Source organism: Euprymna scolopes, chromosome 1, assembly GCF_053919585.1.
Source record: "Euprymna scolopes isolate OS-2025 chromosome 1, ASM5391958v1, whole genome shotgun sequence".
NCBI classification, from domain to species: domain Eukaryota; kingdom Metazoa; phylum Mollusca; class Cephalopoda; order Sepiida; family Sepiolidae; genus Euprymna; species Euprymna scolopes.
Genome location: NC_136482.1, coordinates 21408635 through 21428695, shown reverse-complemented (window position 1 = coordinate 21428695; position 20061 = coordinate 21408635). Strand labels below are relative to the sequence as shown.

The 20061-nt window shown below is 32.1% G+C and overlaps 1 protein-coding gene across 2 annotated transcripts in view; it reads right to left on the bottom strand.

The window, feature by feature from the left end:
• Window positions 1–3689: 3689 nt before the first annotated feature.
• The window catches only part of LOC145285041 (pre-mRNA-processing factor 39-like), a 154823-nt gene continuing 138451 nt past the window's right edge, over window positions 3690–20061 (bottom strand). For both annotated transcript variants that reach the window (XM_080134114.1, XM_080134116.1), the window contains 5 exons: window positions 17600–17659; window positions 11376–11557; window positions 10096–10176; window positions 8572–8770; window positions 3690–5169 (listed from right to left, as the gene is read on the bottom strand). In XM_080134114.1, coding sequence (XP_079990240.1) covers window positions 5101–5169; window positions 8572–8770; window positions 10096–10176; window positions 11376–11557; window positions 17600–17659 — 591 coding nt within the window. In that variant the 3' untranslated portion in view covers window positions 3690–5100. The remainder of the gene's footprint in view (window positions 5170–8571; window positions 8771–10095; window positions 10177–11375; window positions 11558–17599; window positions 17660–20061) is intronic.

Genomic DNA, 20061 nt, shown 5'->3' with positions numbered 1-20061 from the left:
TGTGACCACTGTCAGAATTCACACTAGCTAATTTAATCGTTATTGAAGTAAGATCTCTAATAAGAAGTACATTTATCTTTTTTTGTTGTTTGCAGATTTTTAAACTTAAGACAACTATGTTTCTGAATTTGTGTTACTAATGCCTACACGTTTATAATTTTTGTTAATGTTACAGCATATCAACTCTTTATACTAAATATATAAATCTCACTGGCTGTTTAAATGTATGTATGTATGTCTCGCAAAAACTTTCGACAGAGGCGACGGATTTTCAGAAGATCCGTATCATATTGAAGCTCGACGCTTTCGACGACAAATATTGAAAAATTGACCAAAACATTAATTCCTTCACCCTCAACTGGGTACTTTTCTACAGGGAACGGTTGCTTTTTTGTAGATATTTTTGAAAGTCATCATCTCCTTTCGATTGTCTAGCCTTAATTTAAACCTACGTCACTTCCATTTTGGCGATGGGCACAACAGCTAACATGTCATGTTTTTTTTTTTTTTTTACTATCTTTTCCTCCTTTGCAATACAGGATTCGAGCTTGCCTGCTTGCACTCACAATTTTCCTTCTTTTTCTTTTACTCAACCAACACCATTACAAATACCTCCACTTTCTGTTCCACCTTCGCGTCACGGGTTCGAGCCTGACTACTACATTTTTTTTTTTTTTGCTCAACACACACCTACAAACACCTGGGCATCCAGGCTAGTATTAAATAATTACATGTACATACTGACAGTATCTATGCATTGTGTGTGTGTGTGTGTGTGTGTACGTGGATGTTGAAACGCATTCAATGAACGGGACAAGAGAGTTTTTTAAAACATGCTGCTTACTCCAATCCACAAAGCGCCCCTTGACTACAAAAGATATATAAACAGACATATCTTTTGTTTCACCTTGCCTGATTTGTGGCGGCACTTGACTTGGAGATGCTGAAATAAAGATCTTTCCAACATCTGATTGTACGCGAGCAATACAGAACACAATTTTTTTTTTTCAGTTTTAAATGTAACTTTATTTTCGGATGCATTTCAGGTTGAATTGTAAGCCGCCAGGTAATTCTACACACACGCTGATTGGAACGTCAGTAATGTTCACTCCACTCCTCGATTCGCATTAACAGTATCCATCCATCCATCCATAGCCCTTGAGCCTCTGGAGGGGTATAGGCCATCTACAACATTTTGTAGATGTTTTTGTAGCGAGGAGTTCTTTTTACAGGGTGAGGGTGCTGGCTCCACGCCCAACCTTCCCAGAAAGTACATACAGCACCTCGCCTTCCCAAATGGTCACCCGTCTGGTACTGGCCAGGCTCAATGTTGCTTAACTTCAGTGATCTGGCGAGAAACGGTGTGTCAACGTGATTGTGCCGTACATCATTAACTGTATAAACTGTTTATTTGTTCTCTATAACTGACCTCTTTCGATATTAGACAATTACGATCATTCTACGATGCACAAGGTCAGCAATGTTAATGTTTATTTGTTCAAACATTGCATTATATTTCAAATATGCAATTTGTAGGATTTGTTTCAAAACCTAAATTCCACAGGCTACATTCACAGCTGCACAAATTGCATATTTACCTAGTTAACCTACTCACTCGCAACTGTTGCATTTGTACGATTCTGACAGTTTTCATCTCGTGTTTTATTCTCACATTTCTGCTGACGTAATCTCCGACCTTCTTTAAGTGTATCTTGACAATAGCTCTAGTTCTAATAGTTCCATAGTTTTGTTTTTTTTGTCTCTTTTACATCTGATTTCTGGTCGATTTGACCAGCTAATTCAAGAGTTATGATGAGACTTCCTTAACTAATGCTTGAGTGGAGATCCATTCTTATAAAAAAAAAAAAAAAATCCGAAAATAGAATGGCAAAAGTAATACCTAGTAAATATACCTGATGAACCAAGTGCAAGACAGATACAAACAATTACACTTCAAGTGATGATTAGAATCTAAAAAAGATGTCTATGTTGGAATGTATGAGATAATAGATGAATGTCCTATATCCATTAGGATTCTCCATCTCCAATCAAAACACAAGAAAATTAAAACAAAAACTTTACTGTATCATCATGTTTCTTCATTGTCAAAATGCTGCATCAACCATAGGGTGTGTAGACACGTATACTAATTGTAACCCAACCAGATCGTTCCTAATCAGTTTGTGGTTTCACTTTGCCGTTCAATAGATTTTTTTATTTTTTTTTTTATTGGCTTGACTTTGCGGAATTAAAATCTACTTAAATTTAAAAGCAAATTGAATTGTTTAAAAAAAGAAAAAGTGAAACAAGTCAAACGGGAAAATTAACTTCTTTCTTTTATTTACAAATGTGGGAAGAAACAAAATGAAATCGATTAAATTGGCTGGCATTGCAACAGCTCAGCTGCCACAGGCCTTGTTGTCACTTGACTCTGGGAGGATGAGGAGGAGAAGGGGAGACAAGGAGACAATGGATAGGAGGGAAGGAGAAAGCATGAAGAAGGGAAGGACAGGATTGTTTGGCTTGTCTGAACGTTAGGCAAGTCAACCATTGGTCATCCTCTTTCCCCCTTTTTTAAAGAGGGACAAGGTTGGTTGGTTGTTTTTGTTCTACGGCATATCAACCTTTTTCAGGTTATTTAATGCCAAATCTAGTTATTTTGAGGAACTATTTTTAATGGAGAATATATTTTTTTTAAGTCAGATTCTATTTAACCCATAGTTGGGACCCTAACAGGTACTACCACTCCGAGTCAGAGTGGACCTGGGAGCAATGGCAATTAAAGGGTGGCTCCACACTCCCCAAGGCCCGCAAGGTGGGGCCTCACTATCGGATATAGTTTTAGGTCATATCCAGGACCGAGGGACAAGAAGAGGAAGACAGAGGAAAGAGGAACAAGAATTGTAAGGGAGAATTAAGAGGGATAGTGGGGGAAGCAGAAAGGGAGAAGTGCAAAAAAGAAGGGGGGGGGACAAGGGAAGAAAGGAGGGAGTGGAGAGGACTGAGAGGAGTGGAGAGAGAAGAACCCGGGAGGGGGGCATGAGAGATGTACAAACATAGAATGGAGTTGTTCGAAACAAGAGGAGAAAAAAGAAGGGCTGGAGAGGTCAAAAAGGAGAAAAGAAAATCAAACCCTTTTGTTTTACAGGAAATTTTGGTAATTTGATATCCCCAAAACAATATTTTTATTTTACACAATTCATTGTATCATTAGTTGAACATAAGTTGATACTTTTACTCATAATGGAGGAGAAATTTATTATTTTAAATCATACCCCTCCGAAACGTATTAGTGCGTAAATACTTTGATTCGATTTCAAGCTGTCATGGCCAGTTCCACAATATATGAACGTGTCCATTAGGTCTATATCAGTACTCCTAAGGGAACAGGAACAGATGGACAAAGAATTATCAAGAAAGATCAATTGTTGAATTATCAAGGAAAAGGTAATGGGGAGGGGCATAAGTAAAGAGAAACCGTAAATAAAAGTGAGGGGGGGGGATAAACAGAAAAAAAGAAAGACAGAAGAGACCAATGGTTAGAGTGTATTAATTTGAAGGTCCTCCAACTCCACCAGGGAGGCCCGCCTCATTCATCAGTCGCCCTTCATCTGTAAGAGACAAATCCAACAAAAATAGCAGGACATTTCTCATTCTCCTCCTCTCTTCAGAATTGATAAGAATCTTCATTTTGTTTTTTGTTTTTTTGTTCTTTTATTTAATTTGATCTTCAAATGAGACAAACAGATGATGCAATGGAAATAATTTTTCAGCAAAGGCCACAATCTCTCCCTCTTCACCCGGAATAAATTATTAGACAAACTGCAAGAGACTGTCCATTGATATTTTTTTAAAAGCCTATGGTGCAGTTTTAATGGTACAATAGTGGTGCAGTTGGGAAAGTTTTTCTTTGGCTCAACAGCACAAATGAACCATAATACTTGAAACACTTTCAGCGGTCAAAGTAGTTTTTGTCGCAATTAAAAAAAAAAAAGGTTTTTAGTGATATTTTTATGACCGTGCAAAAAGCGAAAGTGATTTTGACATCTTTAAACTGTCAATTCAAAAGTAATTACTGAATAGAATTAAACTTAAAGTTGCAAGTTATAATCTTTCACGTATTCACCTTATTGCTGAAAATTTTACATACTCCTACTGGAGAATGCTGACAGGGTTGCTCCAGAATTTTTTCATAGGCTAAAGTGTATTTCACTTAAATGTGTTCATTTTTCAAAAAACACACTTGACCTTGTGTCTAACCTTTTGTAAAGGATTGGTTGGTTGGTTGGTTGTTTTTATTTTACGGCATATCAACGTTTTTCAGGTTATTTAATGCCAAATCTAGTTATTTTGAGGAACGATTTTAATGGAGTATATTTTTTTTTTTTTTTAAAGTCAGATTCTATTTAACTCATAGTTGGGACCCTAACAGGTACTACCACTCCGGGTCAGAGTGGACCTGGGAGCAATGGCAATTAAAGGGTGGCTCCACACGCCCAACGGCCCGCAGGGTGGGGCCTCACCATCGGATATAGTTTTAGGTCATATCCAAGATCATTTTGTAAAGGAAGTAAGTGTTTTTTTTTTGTTTTTTTTTTCGATTTTTGTCATTTGGTATAAAATAATCTATCTTCGCCAAACAACTTCAATTCTAATCAGAAATTACTTTTGCATTAAGAGTTAAAAGATTTTTAAACTCGTATGACCATGTTGAAATTAACGCTTTTTGTCTTTAATAATGGCTGAAGGACAAAAAATAAAGAAATGTTTGAAAACCATGCAACGTAATTTTCAACATTCAAAAGTAACTTTAAATTTTTGAATTAGCAGAAATTAAGTTAAAATAATGTTTACAGACAAAAAAAAAAAAAAATCAAGTATTACAGTTCATTTGTGTTCTAATAGAGAGGAAAGGAGAATTTTTCAACAGCACCACAATTATCGGGTTTTGAAGAAGAGCAGAAACTGCTTGGTCAGTTCCATATCCTTATGCCACACAAGCGGAGGCAACCATAGAATGTATGACGCATACACGCATACCACAAATATATTCACAGAGTATACAGGTATGCACACATGCAGGCAGACATTAAATGCACATTAGGACGGGTAATACTGGTTGCCGTAGGAGGGCCATTGAGGATGTGGGTACCCTCCGTACATTGTGTTCTGAAAAAGAAAAAGAAAGGGCAATTTTAGTAAACAAACATAACTAAAAAAGATTTGGTGTGTACCTGTAACTGTGTTATATTTTTGTTGTGTCGTGGAACAACAGTGAAAATAAGAACAATCAAGTCGAGGTTCGGTTAAGGAACAAGTGTATTAACAATAATGTACAAAGATAGGAAAGCGTGTATATCTGCTGGGCACTCAGCTAGCAGTTGAAGTGCAGTCGCATCTCTCTCACCGGTGTTGGAATTACTAGCGCTATTTATCGTGCTAATCGGTGTAAATTCCTCTGTTCAAGTAAGGTCGGTATAACACTCCCCTTTGAAAATATCCCGTCTGGGATTAATAACGTTTTTGTTTTGGGTTCACCCTAATCAATTCTGTTGATTTCCGTTTTTTGTTTGATCTTCTGTTCTCCGGAGTTGTCTCTGGTATGGCCACCTGAAAAGTATCAAACACTGTGTCCATAATGTCCTCCTCGGGCGATCTGGTCACCTTACTGTTCGAGTATCTTTTCCGAATTTGGTTAGTGTGACGTTTGTGCACGAAGTCTGGCCCCTTAATCATGTAGACCATGTTGCCTATTTGTTTCTCAACAATGCCGGACTCCCAGAAAGTTTTATTATTTTTGTGAATCTTGTAGAAAACTCTTTCGCCAACTTTATACCGTTTTCTTGTTATCGTTTTTTTGAAGTTTGGCCTATCCTGGTTTGGTAACAACTTGTGAAAAATCAGTCTAACCTTGCGTCCAAACATAACCTCAGCAGGTGTCTTCGACATTTTGATGTTTGCATTCGAAGTGACTCTGTAAACTTGTAAAAACTGTTGGATTGACTTATCCGTCAGCAACCCACTAGCTTTTTTCAGAGCTCTCTTGAATGCATCAACAAATTTCTCTGCTTGTCCATTACTTCCTGGGTGGTATGGTGGAATGGTTATATGTCAATTAGATGATCCTCACAAAAATGTTTAAATTCAGTAGACGTAAATTGCGTTCCATTGTCTTTAACAATGCAATCTACTACTCCAAACCTAGCGAATAGTTCATACAGGAAGTTGATAGTTACCTCGGATGTGGGATTCTTACATTTTAATACTTCTGGGCATTTACATAGGCTGTCTACAACAATGAAATAGTAGAACCCATCTAGCGGTCCTGCAAAATCTAAATGAATCCTAGACGAAGGTCGGTCCGGTTTTGCCCACGATCCGAATTGAGTCGGAGGAGCTTTCATAGCTAATTCGCATCCTCTACACTTTCTGATTTTTCCTTCTATATCCTTATCCATGTTTGGCCAATAAATTAAAGAGCGCATAAGGCTTTTCATTCTTGATATACCTGGATGTCCTACATGGAATTCCTTGAGCATTCTTTTCTGTAATGTCGCAGGAATTACGACCCTGTCGCTATATAACAGGATGTTATTGTAAATTGAATAAATTTCTTCATCCAGTTTGTTATTGTTGGTCCTTTCTTTCGTGCGTATAATAAATTCGTCATCTGCCTTACTCTTAATCTCATCAAGCGTTATTGGAAGTTCTCTTATTGTGTCACCTAATGTATTTTTTACTTCAACTTCCACTTGAATGGCTGCCATTACCATATCCTCCAATGGTTCTGTCTGCTTAGGTATTATCCTTGATAACCCATCTGCATGAACAAATTTTTTAGATGGTACATACTCCATTTGAAAATTGTAGTTCAGAAGTATGGTACCCCATCTTTGGAGTCTATTCGCCATATATTGCGGTAGTCCCTTTTTTGATCCGAAAAACGTTAATAGTTTGTGGTCTGTTTGTAACAGAAATTACCTACCGTGCAGGAAACAATGAAATTTCTTTACCGCGAATATAATGCTTAGTGCCTCTTTTTCAATTTGTGAGTAGTTTTTTTCGGCTGGCAAAAGTGGTCGGGATGAATGTGCTATGGGTTTCACTTTTCCATCATCCATTTTGTGTAAAATGCATGCTGTTTGCACACAGCTGTTTGAGAAAATGTGTTATGATTATCGTCCGCTTTAGTTAACTGTGTCGCCTCCAGAATTTTTCTTTGTTCCTTCTGTTTTTTCATCAATATTTCCTCAAAGCGTTTCTGTTGTTTACGCATTTTTTCTTCAAATACTTGTTTAAATCGCTCTTTGCTTTCTACTTGTTGAATTTGCTGCTTTTGCAACGCGAGATTTTGCTCTGCCTGGAATTGGAACAATTTCAACAGTGAATCTTTGAATTTTGCATCCATCCTACGAATTCAGTTTACAATTTACGCTTGTATTAAAGAAATATTCCTTAGTAAAAAAAAAAAAAAAAAAATCAACAAAGTTTTCTTTCCCAATTCTTTTGTTTGAAGAACAACAGTTTAGCAGTCCTTTTGTAACTTAATTTGTTGAATGCTATATTTCTAGTCTTACTAGAAACAATCCAGTGACATAACATTTGTTTAACATTTTTTTTTTTATTTCCACGTGTTTTTATGTAGCAAAAATAAAATCTGTCACTTTAAATATCCGACAAATTCGTATGGGAAACTTTTAGTTTTATTTTAATTTCTTTTTTTTACCCTCTTTGCCTTTTGCAAAAAATGACTTGATTCTTTACGTGTTTGCTAAGCACAAATGACGTATGCGAATAATTATTTTTCATGGTCTGTCTCTTTTTCTCTGTACAACGTCAAGCATGCTTCATTTTCCCAAAATTCCAGATGTTATCGAAATAATAAGCTTACACAGTATTTGCTAGTTGGTTTTGGACATTTAACTTTGCAGAAGAAAATTCTTACCGTAGGAAAAATGGCTTCTGGTGAAGAAAAAAATGAACCCTTTTTCCCTTTCTAAAACACTTGGTAAGTGTGTTAAATTATTAAATAATTGACAACATTCACGTTTTTCGCTGTAGATTTTGGTAGCAAGTTTTTTCCCATCACCAAATATTACTATTGTAGTAATTAATTCGCTGTTAATCCTTGCGTATCAAATATCTGTTGAGATGGCGAAGGCCGTAAAGATTTTACGAATCTTTATTTCAATCACTTTTGATGATTTTCGATTCTTTGTCGCCAATCTGTTGTGTCGTGGAACAACAGTGAAAATAAGAACAATCAAGTCGAGGTTCGGTTAAGGAACAAGTGCATTAACAATAATGTACCAAGATAGGAAAGCGTGTGTATCTGCTGGGTACTCGGCTAGCAGTTGAAGTGCAGTCGCATCTCTCTCACCGGTGTTGGAATTACTAGCGCTATTTATAGTGCTAATCGGTGTAAATTCCTCTATTCAAGGAAGGCCGGTATAACAATTTTATAACGAGAAAAAAAAGGAAAATAAGCAAATGCAAGAAGATGCAAAGGCAAAAAAGGGCGAAAGAAGAGGCAAACGAGAAAAAAAAAAAAGATCAGCAACAATAACTCACTTGATATGATCCCCAGTGTGCATATGGGTAGCCATGTTGCTGCATGTTAGTAGTAGCTGAAATGTCATTAGCGGCAGAAGCAGTAGCAGCAGCAGCAGCCAAATCTTTGGAACCATTTGTCCGATTATTGATACCACTCGTTCCCGCAGTACTGGTGCCATCCAGTTTCAACTTCTTCTCATCGGAAGGATCATCCTCGCTGAAATAAAACAAAATAAAATCCATAAATCTCGGATGTAAGTGAACACTGACAAAAACTGTCTGAAATAGAAATGAATTTATCAACCTATGACACCATGAATCATTTTTTGACTAAAGAGTCAGGCACGTTTATTATAATGCATAAATAACTATATTATCTCATTACTGTATGAAATGTGTGATACTATCAACATTCCCAGTGACTGCATTGATGAATCAACTTATACAGATCAAGATTTGATGCCCAATGATTGATTGCATATTTGTATAAGATGATTATTTACTCATCACTATAAATTTCATTAGTAATCTCCTTTTAAAATTTGTGTCCATTGTTTAAGTTGAGAGAATAAAACAAAAAAATAAATAAATACCCCCCCCTCCTCTAAAATTCCAGTTTTAAACTGAAAGCATGTGTGTGCGATAAAAGAACAGGAAGTCATTTACTGATGAAACAACTGAGAGCTCAGATTCATGGGACACTCTAGCAAAGTGGAAATCTACTATATATATATATATATATATATATATATACACACACACATACATACACTAGCAAAGATATTTGGGACTTTACTGTATGCTCGAGTACTTGCGAAGCGGGTGCCCGAGCATACAGCAAACTCCCAACCTTAAACTTGAAAAATAGTGTGCACCATCTCTAGGTCGGAGACTATTATGTCAAGTTTGATCATGATCGGTTCCGTGGTGCAGGCTGTAGGAGAGTATATAAACATAGGCTATGGCCTTAACCTTGAAAAATAGTGTGCCTCATCCCTAGTTGGGAGACCATCATTATGCCAGGTTTGGTCATGATCGATCGAATGGTTTGGGCTATAGTATGTATAGTATACACACACATGAACATTACTACTTTTTATATATCACTCCAGACAAGGTGTGAAGTTAGTTGATGTAAAAAGCAAAGAACGAAAGATTATCATAAAGACAAAATATATCTATTGATCTCAGTCTTAAAAAGACCAAGGCTGTAGTTGGAAGCAAAATATTCAGTTCCACCAGCTTGCAGTTCTTGCAAAGAAGCTACTGAAATAAGAAGCTGTATTACAATGAGATATCAAACCAGCAAATTGATGGAGGCTATTATATGTATAATAAATTTAAAAAAAAAAAAAAAAGACTTTTTTTTTTTTATTATTAAATCAAAAGTGGGAGGGGTTAAATTCTTGTATGAGAAATGATAATTTTGTTGGTAATAAACATCATCTCAGAAAGTTTTGTTATAAGAAGAATGCAAAATAAAGGGCAAAAAGTGTGGAAAATTTAAAAAGGTTAATCAAGATAGCAACCAGAGTTACGTACCCTGATTCTTGAAGTTTCCTTTTCTTTTCAACATGCGCTTCTTTTAGTAATTTTTGATGGTCATCATAAACATCGAGCAGCCTGGAGGAAAAAAAGAAAAATACAAATTTGTTGAATATGACTTCTTTAAAATTATATGGCAAAGCAGAAGAAATCATGTTAAAAATAAAAATGATAACACCAAACTGAAGATTGCTATGAATGTTGATTCAGGATAGTTTTTCCAAAGACAAGAAAAACATGTTTGAAAATAATAGTAAATATGATTCTAATTTTATATTCTATAAATTTAATGTGTAGAAATTAATTGTTAATTATCTCCTCTTGGCAGATTGACTGAAGAGTGTAAAGCTAGATGGCTCTGTTGGCAGTTATTTGCAAAGAGGAAATGTCATTACACACACCAGGGTTCCTGCACTTTGTCAAATTTACAATTTTAATGAAAACAAAAAGTAGTTTTATTTTATTTCTAGATTGTTGTGGCCACGGTCATTTAAATATATTACATATCTTAATAGTTTTATGAAAATATATATATTTTCAAATCTAATCCTTATTTTATTTTGATAAGGAGAAATAAATAACAATCCACTTTTGATTACCTCTCATGTTCCTCTTCAATTTAACTAAAAAAAAAAAATTATATAATAGAGATAATCATTTGAATCTTTTGCTAAAAGAAACCAACTTTGTTTCAAAAACTAACACCTCACTTGGTTACACTCCATCAAATAATTGTTACAAGTGATTCATCATATGTCGATGTAATGCACAAACTTTCGCTACAACCTATCAGTTGGGAGGTTCAATTGGAGATTTTTAGCGTTTGTAAGCTCGTTTACTTTAATCCTAGTAATATAACAATAATCCAAAACAATTGCCAATGATTAAATCTCTAAAGACCAAGGTGTATTTGTTTATAAATATATATCCATCTTATCACAAAAGTTAGAGTAAAAGAAAGCTTTGATAAGGCGGCTAAAAGGAGGAAGAAATCCAAGATAACCCTAATATACTACAGTCTCTGACCATATGCATAAAAAGAAAAATATTTCTGCTAAAATCCACAGAATTGATGCCAACTCATTTCCATAAAAGATTTGCAGAAGACACTTGGAGGAAGGTTAATTTTCCTTTTTTCATCAAGTTAATGGCCTTCACAAGATAACTGTCTAATTGAGGCCATGTGGGGTGGCATGAAGGATAACCAGGTTTTACATGAATTCTACAAGTCTCATTTGATCATAGAGTGTTTATAATGATTGCGATAAAATACTCACTTAGAAATATCATTTCCAAAATCTTCCAGAAATTCGATTCTTCTTTGAGAGAATTTTATTTTGCTTTGTAATGGAATTTCACTGTCGAGGATGAATTTGAATGTTTCTAACATTGTTTCTTGGTTGATCGGCTGTGCTTGGTATTCTAAATCTAAAAGTTGCAGATGAAGCTTTGGATTGTTCTAAGAGAAAAAGAAAAGAAATAAAGGAAAATGTTTCAATCAATCAAAATGGTTCAATTCACGTCGAATTCTGAAGTCAAACTAAGAGCAGAATTTTTTTGCTAATAATTTTGATCTATGTCTATATGGATTAAATATGATAATTTTGATCTATGTCAATATGGATTGGATATAATAATTTTGATCCATATGAATATGGATTGAATATAATAATTTTGATCTATGTCTATATGGATTAAATATGATAATTTTGATCCATGTCAATATGGATTGAATATAATAATTTTGATCTATGTCAATATGGATTAAATATGATAATTTTGATCTATGTCTATATGGATTAAATATAATTTTAATATATGTCTATATGGATTGAATATAATAATTTTGATCTATGTCTATATAGATTAAATATAATGTTGATCTATGTCTATATGGATTAAATATAATAATTTTGATCTATGTCTATATGGATCAAATATAATAATTTTGATCTATGTCAATATGGATTAAATATAATAATGTTGATCTATGTCAATATGGATTAAATATAATAATGTTGATCTATGTCTATATGGATTAAATATAATAATTTTGATCTATGTCTATATGGATTAAATATAATAATTTTGATCTATGTCTATATGGATTAAATATAATAATTTTGATCTATGTCTATATGGATTAAATATAATAATTTTGATCTATGTCAATATGGATTAAATATAATAATTTTGATCTATGTCTATATGGATTAAATATAATAATTTTGATCTATGTCTATATGGATTAAATATAATAATTTTGATCTATGTCTATATGGATTAAATATAATAATTTTGATCTATGTCTATATGGATTAAATATAATAATTTTGATCTATGTCAATATGGATTAAATATAATAATTTTGATCTATGTCAATATGGATTAAATATAATAATTTTGATCTATGTCAATATGGATTAAATATAATAATTTTGATCTATGTCAATATGGATTAAATATAATAATTTTGATCTATGTCTATATGGATTAAATATAATAATTTTGATCTATGTCTATATGGATTAAATATAATAATTTTGATCTATGTCAATATGGATTAAATATAATAATGTTGATCTATGTCTATATGGATTAAATATAATAATTTTGATCTATGTCTATATAGATTAAATATAATGTTGATCTATGTCTATATGGATTAAATATAATAATGTTGATCTATGTCAATATGGATTAAATATAATAATGTTGATCTATGTCTATATGGATTAAATATAATAATTTTGATCTATGTCTATATGGATTAAATATAATAATTTTGATCTATGTCTATATGGATTAAATATAATAATTTTGATCTATGTCTATATGGATTAAATATAATAATTTTGATCTATGTCAATATGGATTAAATATAATAATTTTGATCTATGTCAATATGGATTAAATATAATAATTTTGATCTATGTCAATATGGATTAAATATAATAATTTTGATCTATGTCAATATGGATTAAATATAATAATTTTGATCTATGTCAATATGGATTAAATATAATAATTTTGATCTATGTCAATATGGATTAAATATAATAATTTTGATCTATGTCAATATGGATTAAATATAATAATTTTGATCTATGTCAATATGGATTAAATATAATAATTTTGATCTATGTCAATATGGATTAAATATAATAATTTTGATCTATGTCAATATGGATTAAATATAATAATTTTGATCTATGTCAATATGGATTAAATATAATAATTTTGATCTATGTCAATATGGATTAAATATAATAATTTTGATCTATGTCTATATAGATTAAATATAATGTTGATCTATGTCAATATGGATTAAATATAATAATTTTGATCTATGTCTATATGGATTAAATATAATAATTTTGATCTATGTCTATATGGATTAAATATAATAATTTTGATCTATGTCTATATGGATTAAATATAATAATTTTGATCTATGTCAATATGGATTAAATATAATAATTTTGATCTATGTCAATATGGATTAAATATAATAATTTTGATCTATGTCAATATGGATTAAATATAATAATTTTGATCTATGTCTATATGGATTAAATATAATAATTTTGATCTATGTCTATATGGATTGAATATAATAATTTTGATCTATGTCTATATGGATTAAATATAATAATTTTGATCTATGTCTATATGGATTAAATATAATAATTTTGATCTATGTCTATATGGATTGAATATAATTTTGATCTACGTCAATATGGATTAAATATAATTTTAATATATGTCTATATGGATTGAATATAATTTTGATCTATGCCTATATTTGAAGAAGTTGAAGAGTCACTACTTTAAACAACAAGAAACTATAATATGGTTGACTGGGATGCTATCAGAGATCACATCAGAGATGCACCATGGGGAAATACATTTTCTCTTCCTGCTAATCAATGCATAAACGAAACCACTGGATGGTTCAAAGCTGCAATTGAAGCACAAAAAAAAAAAAAAAAAAAACATGTTCCCACTCATAAGTTGTATAGAAAATCTCCACTCTCTACAATGGTTTACTTCTACTTGCACACCTGCCATTGCTCAGACAGCATGCATACCAGATTTATCTGACACAAATCCAGTACAAATAGACAAAGTTTATAGAAGCTAGAAGTAATTATAAGAAGCAAATTAGCCACAGCCAAGAGAGAATATACTGAAACCACCAGAAAATGCATTGAAGCGTAGAAATTAGGAACTTGTGATTTCTGGAAAAACAATAATGATATAAATAATATAGATAATGGGCAATCAACAATTTCTCTACTATCCAACAATTTTCAAGTTGTTTTCAAGGCAATCGAGATGACTAATCTGCTTGCCTGTCGGTTTGCTTCCAACTCCACATTGGACACAGAAAACCACTCCCTCCCTGATTTTCCTCTGCAAAAGAAACCACACCAGATCTAAAAATCACCTCTTCTCAAGTACATTATAAAAAACCTAGACAGCTCAAAAGCATGTGCACCTGATCTCATCCTGGCTGTACTATCAAAATGATGCTCTGCTGAGGTTGCTCCAGTTCTCTCCAAACTTTTCAACAAATGCCTTAAGGAATCTTGTTTTTGTGACTGCTGCAAAACTGCTTCTGTGAGACCAGTTTACAAGAATTTTGGTGAAAGAACGGACCCATTAAATTATCGGCCCATTAGTCTCCTCCCTCTTTTCGCCAAAATATTTGAATCAATAATTAAGCAAGCTCTAGTCTACCGCCTCACAACTGCTAAACTTCCGTCTGACCAACAGTGTGGGTTTACGCAAGCTCTTTCTACTGAAGATATAATATCTGAAAGTATATACCATGCACTGGATAAAGCAGGGGAGGCTAGGGCAGTAGCTCTAGATATAAGTTCTTTGACATGGTATGGCACAATAGTCTTCTCATGAAAATCAGATTCTATGGGATTACTGGATGAATACTTAATATAATTAAATACTTCTTAAATAAGAGAAGAATCTAGGTTATCCTCATTGGTCATATGTCAAAACAATGATATAAATGCGGGTGTACTTCCTTGGACCTATATGATTCTTGATATTCACAAATGACCTCCCTGATAAAATTATCTCAGATATGGATATATTTGCTGACGACACCATGCTCTAGTGGAAAACGAATGAACACGTATCAAAGGCAATGGCTGAAACCCTAGAGGAAGTCTTCCTGTCTGTAGTGGAATAAGAACAAAAAAAAAAAAAATGGATGGTCACATTTAATGCTGCCAAAACTAAGCTTCTTTCCTGTAATAAAAAACCTGCTTAACCACTAATAACCATGATTAATGATACATTATGTGAAAGTACTCCGTTCAAACTCTTCGGCTTAACATTTACGGAAAACATGAATTAGAACAGATACATTGAGTGCATTGAAAAGGCTAAAAAGTTGCTTACACCTGAGAGTATCCTATACTTCTACAACCCCACATTTGGGCTGGTACATCTGCTACTAGTTTTTCTCTCTTAGACAGGGTTCAAAAGAGAGTCGTCAAACTAACAGATACCGCACTATTAGCTAGACTTAAACCACTGTCCCATTGATGAAATGTTTCATCCCTCTGTCTGTTTTACAAGAATTTTAATGGTACGTGCTCCAACGAACTACAAGCCGTCATCCCTCCTCGATATAAATACCCCCCCCCCCGACAAACAGTAAACTCACACCCCTAGGTGCTAGGTGTAAGAAAGTCTTCTACTCTAATAGTTTCTTCCCTAGGACTGCTAGACTTTGGAATTCCCTTCCAGATTCCTGCTTCACGTACTGTACTGACATGCAGAGGTTCAAGTGTAATGTAAACAGACATCTTGTTGCTTAACTTCTGCAAAGTATCGCTGAAAATCATGTCCCAGATAGTAGGCCCTACATCAGATGGAACTGTGTCTTGTTTGGGGGTAAAAATACACTTTAAAAAAAAAAAAAATTATGGATTAATTATAAAAATTTTAATTTATGTCTATATGGATTAATTAAAAAAATTTTAATGTTTGTCAATATGGATTAATTATAAAAATTTTAATGTTTGTCAATATGGATTTATTAAAAAAAATTTTAATTCATGTGAATATGGATTAATTAAAAAAAAAATTAATCTATGTCAATATCAATTAATTAAAAAACATTTTAATCTATGTCAATATCGATTAATTAAAAATTTTTTCATTTATATCAATATCAATTAATTAAAAAAAATTTAAATTTATGTCAATATCAATTAATTAAAAAAAATTTTAATTTATGTCAATATCAATTAATTAAAAAAAATTTTAATTTATGTCAATATCAATTAATTAAAAAAATTTTAATTTATGTCAATATCAATTAATTAAAAAAAATTTAAATTTATGTCAATATCAATTAATTAAAAAAAATTTTAATTTATGTCAATATCAATTAATTAAAAAAAATTTTAATTTATGTCAATATCAATTAATTAAAAAAAATTTTAATTCATGTCAATATCAATTAATTAAAAAAAATTTTAATTCATGTCAATATCGATTAATTAAAAAATTTTTTACTTCATGTTAATATTAATTGTAAAAATTTTAATCTATGTCAATATGGATTAATTATAAATATTTTAATTTATGTGTACATGGATTAATTATAAATAATTTTCATGTATGTGTACATGGGATTAATTATAAATAATTTTTATGTATGTCTATATGAATTAATTATAAATAATTTTTATGTATGTCTATATGGATAAATCAAAATTTTAATCAATGCCAATATGAATTTATTATAAACATTTAAATTTCTGTCTATATGGATTAATTATAAACATTTTATGGATGTTTATATGGTTGATTATAAAAAAATTAACTTGTGTTTATATTGATTAGATAATAATTGGTGCAATGTAAGCACCTTCCTTTACAAAATGAGGGGAGGGGGGTCTTTTTAAAATTTATAATCAATGATTTTTTGCATTGAAACATAAAAATATTGAACATGTTCTGCTATTGCTTTTATTTAAAATGTAATCAAGATAGCGACACCCATAATAGTTTTTGTAATAAAATTTTTTCGGGTGATGTGTGTGTGGAGGGGAGGAGGGTAATGAAACAAAAACAAAAAAAAATTGGCACTGGAATTTGTATTTTAAATTTTTAAATAAATAAATGTCTTAAAAAAAAAAAAAAAAATTCTTCATTGTATCGGTTTCTAAACTTACAAATTAAAATTTATACGAAGCTTACATTGAAGGAAAAAAACATCTATTCAATTCATTTTATGCAAGTCATGTTTGATCTGAAGAGAAGACAATTAAAATATTAATTAAAAAAAAAAAAAATCACTGTTTTAAGACCACACAGATTTTGCTTTTTTATTGAGACCATGTAACTAGGAAGAAAAAAAAACAAAAACGATGTATTTAATTCAAATTACCCAACGTTTATATTGAGGGGGAAAAAAATCTAGAATTTCAAATCCAAAAGAATCAACAGTTGTTCAACTTACTTTGTCAATTTGAATAGCTTCTTTTAATACTTCTTTGGCTTTATCCACATTTTGGCAGATCTGAAGGTGAAAAAAAGAAATATAAACTAGTTGTACCATTTAATCCATAAATGGGCAGAATTAGCAAAGTCATGCATTTTTAAAATTAATTACTATATATATACCACTAATGATCCACTGAATTACTATTTGAACAAAAAAAAAAAAAAAAAAGGTATATATAAACAAGAATTCTCTCCCACATGAAATTATAGACAGACTCTAGTATATTATTCATTGAAATGTAGTAACATTTCAATGAATTTTTTTTTAAGTACTTGTTTAGTTTAATGAAGAAATTAAAAAAATGAAAATATTGAAGAAAAAAAAAAAAAAAAAAAATTATGGAATGAAGTTCTCATGAAAAAAAATTTCACTTAATTTCATCAAGTAGTTTTTTTTTTTTTTTTTTTTTTAACAGCAGAAAAACAATTTGTTATAACAGCTAGCAGAAGCAGCCGTGTTTGGATTTTTAGACCATGAGTAAGGGATGCCACAGGGAGATAACCCAGTTTTTCAAATGCGAGAATGAAAAAGTGACACATTACAAGACATCCCTCCTCCCCATGTTGCATAATATCTTCTAAATAATTAAGTGGGAACATTATGTCGACATCGCTGTCACAACAAATTGTTTTTCTGTTGTAAAAAAAGAACTACTTGATCAAATTATGTGAAATTTTTTTTATGAAAACTTAATTTCATAACGGGTATGTACAATATAATTTTTTTCAAAATTTTAATTCTTTAATGTCTTGATTAAACTAAACAAGTACTAACCTTTACATGCAGAATGTACAAATAGCTATCCGTTCTTCAGAGGTATTAACAGAAGAATCACACATTTCTGCATGACAAATTTTTAGCACAGATTCCTAAAATTAAAACAACCCTGTTAAAAAAACAAAAAACAAACGTTGGCCGGTTGTTTGGAGGTGTAAAAGAAAAAATATAGTTGTAGTATAAAGGTAGGCTTGAACCCCGAACGTTTGATGCGGAGGTGGAAAGGAAATGGAAAAAAAAACCTGCGACCTAACCATCCTGACCACGGGAACAGATGAATTGATAAGTGTGTTAAGTTGACGTTTATAAACCGAAATTAGCAGGTGCGACAACGTCAAGTTGCGGAAGCCAGTTTCTGTTTTCCTCGCTACGCGACGATCAAACAAAAAAAAAAAAAAACACACAAAAAAAACTAACGCAAAGCAAACGAACGATGAAAACAGAAAAACGAACACGTAAAAAATGGCTTAAATAAGCCTGTTTCGATATTAAATTTTTTAAAAATCGGTGGGTATCCGGTTGTTTTTGGGTGTCGCTAAGAATAAGTGAAGTAAAAAAAAAAAAAAAAAAAAAAAGCAGAAAACCGAACCTTATGTGAAAAATGGCTTAAATAACACTGGTTCAATATTTAAATTTAAAAAATCGAAAAAAAAAAAAAAATCTCACACCATGATTCGAACCCAAAATGTTTCGATAATAAACCAAGGCCTTAACCAACTGAGCTAACGCAACATACATGAAATTTGTTCGGTTTTTCAACTATTTAAAGTAAATCCGGTCACGACGTCATCTGACGCATGCGTAGAATCGGTCATTGTCACGAGAGGTCCGTTTTTGTTGACCCCACCCCCCCACCTCCTGTCAAAATTTGTCGATTTCGAGGTGAAAAAGTTAACATTATGGCCAATTTTTCGATATTTTTCGAGCAAAGGATAGAGCTTCGATGTGATACTGAGTTGTGAATTTTCGTCACGTCTGTTGAAAGTTTTTAGCAGACATCTAAACATACACACATACATACATTTTTGCTTTTATATATATAGATTTCCACAGTGGAAAGATCAGACAAGGTCAGGAATGTGGGATTTGAAAAGTCAGTACAACAGAAGAAGAGCACTTTGGTCAAACAAAAATTGACTGGGCAATCCTGTCTTCATATTCTGTTTAACATCTGTTTTACATGCTGGCATGTGTTGGACAGCTTTTAGAAATTGACCAAATCTTTATACCTCATCCATTTTTATCAATTTCTCATGTGTTTTCCTTCGTCTTACCTTATGAACTGAACCTGCTACTTTAACTGTTCTACACCTACTAACAAAAAAAACCTGTAATACATTTTTTCAATAAGGCCATACCATAGAAGTCTACTATTCTGCACACATCTACCTATACTATCCAAATTTAATCTTCTTTAAAAGGTCATCAAAACTAAGCTTGTCTTTAAGGTTCAAATTACGCATTCATCATATCATTTCTCTCCACGCAACGCGTGTCCTCAACTCTCACTGGTTAGGTTCCATACATCATCAAACTGCGTATATATACAAAGCATACTCTTCTGTTGGTCAACAAGAACATGATTACTTTGACTACTGTTCTCAAGATTAAAACACGAGTCCGAATAAAATCTATTATAC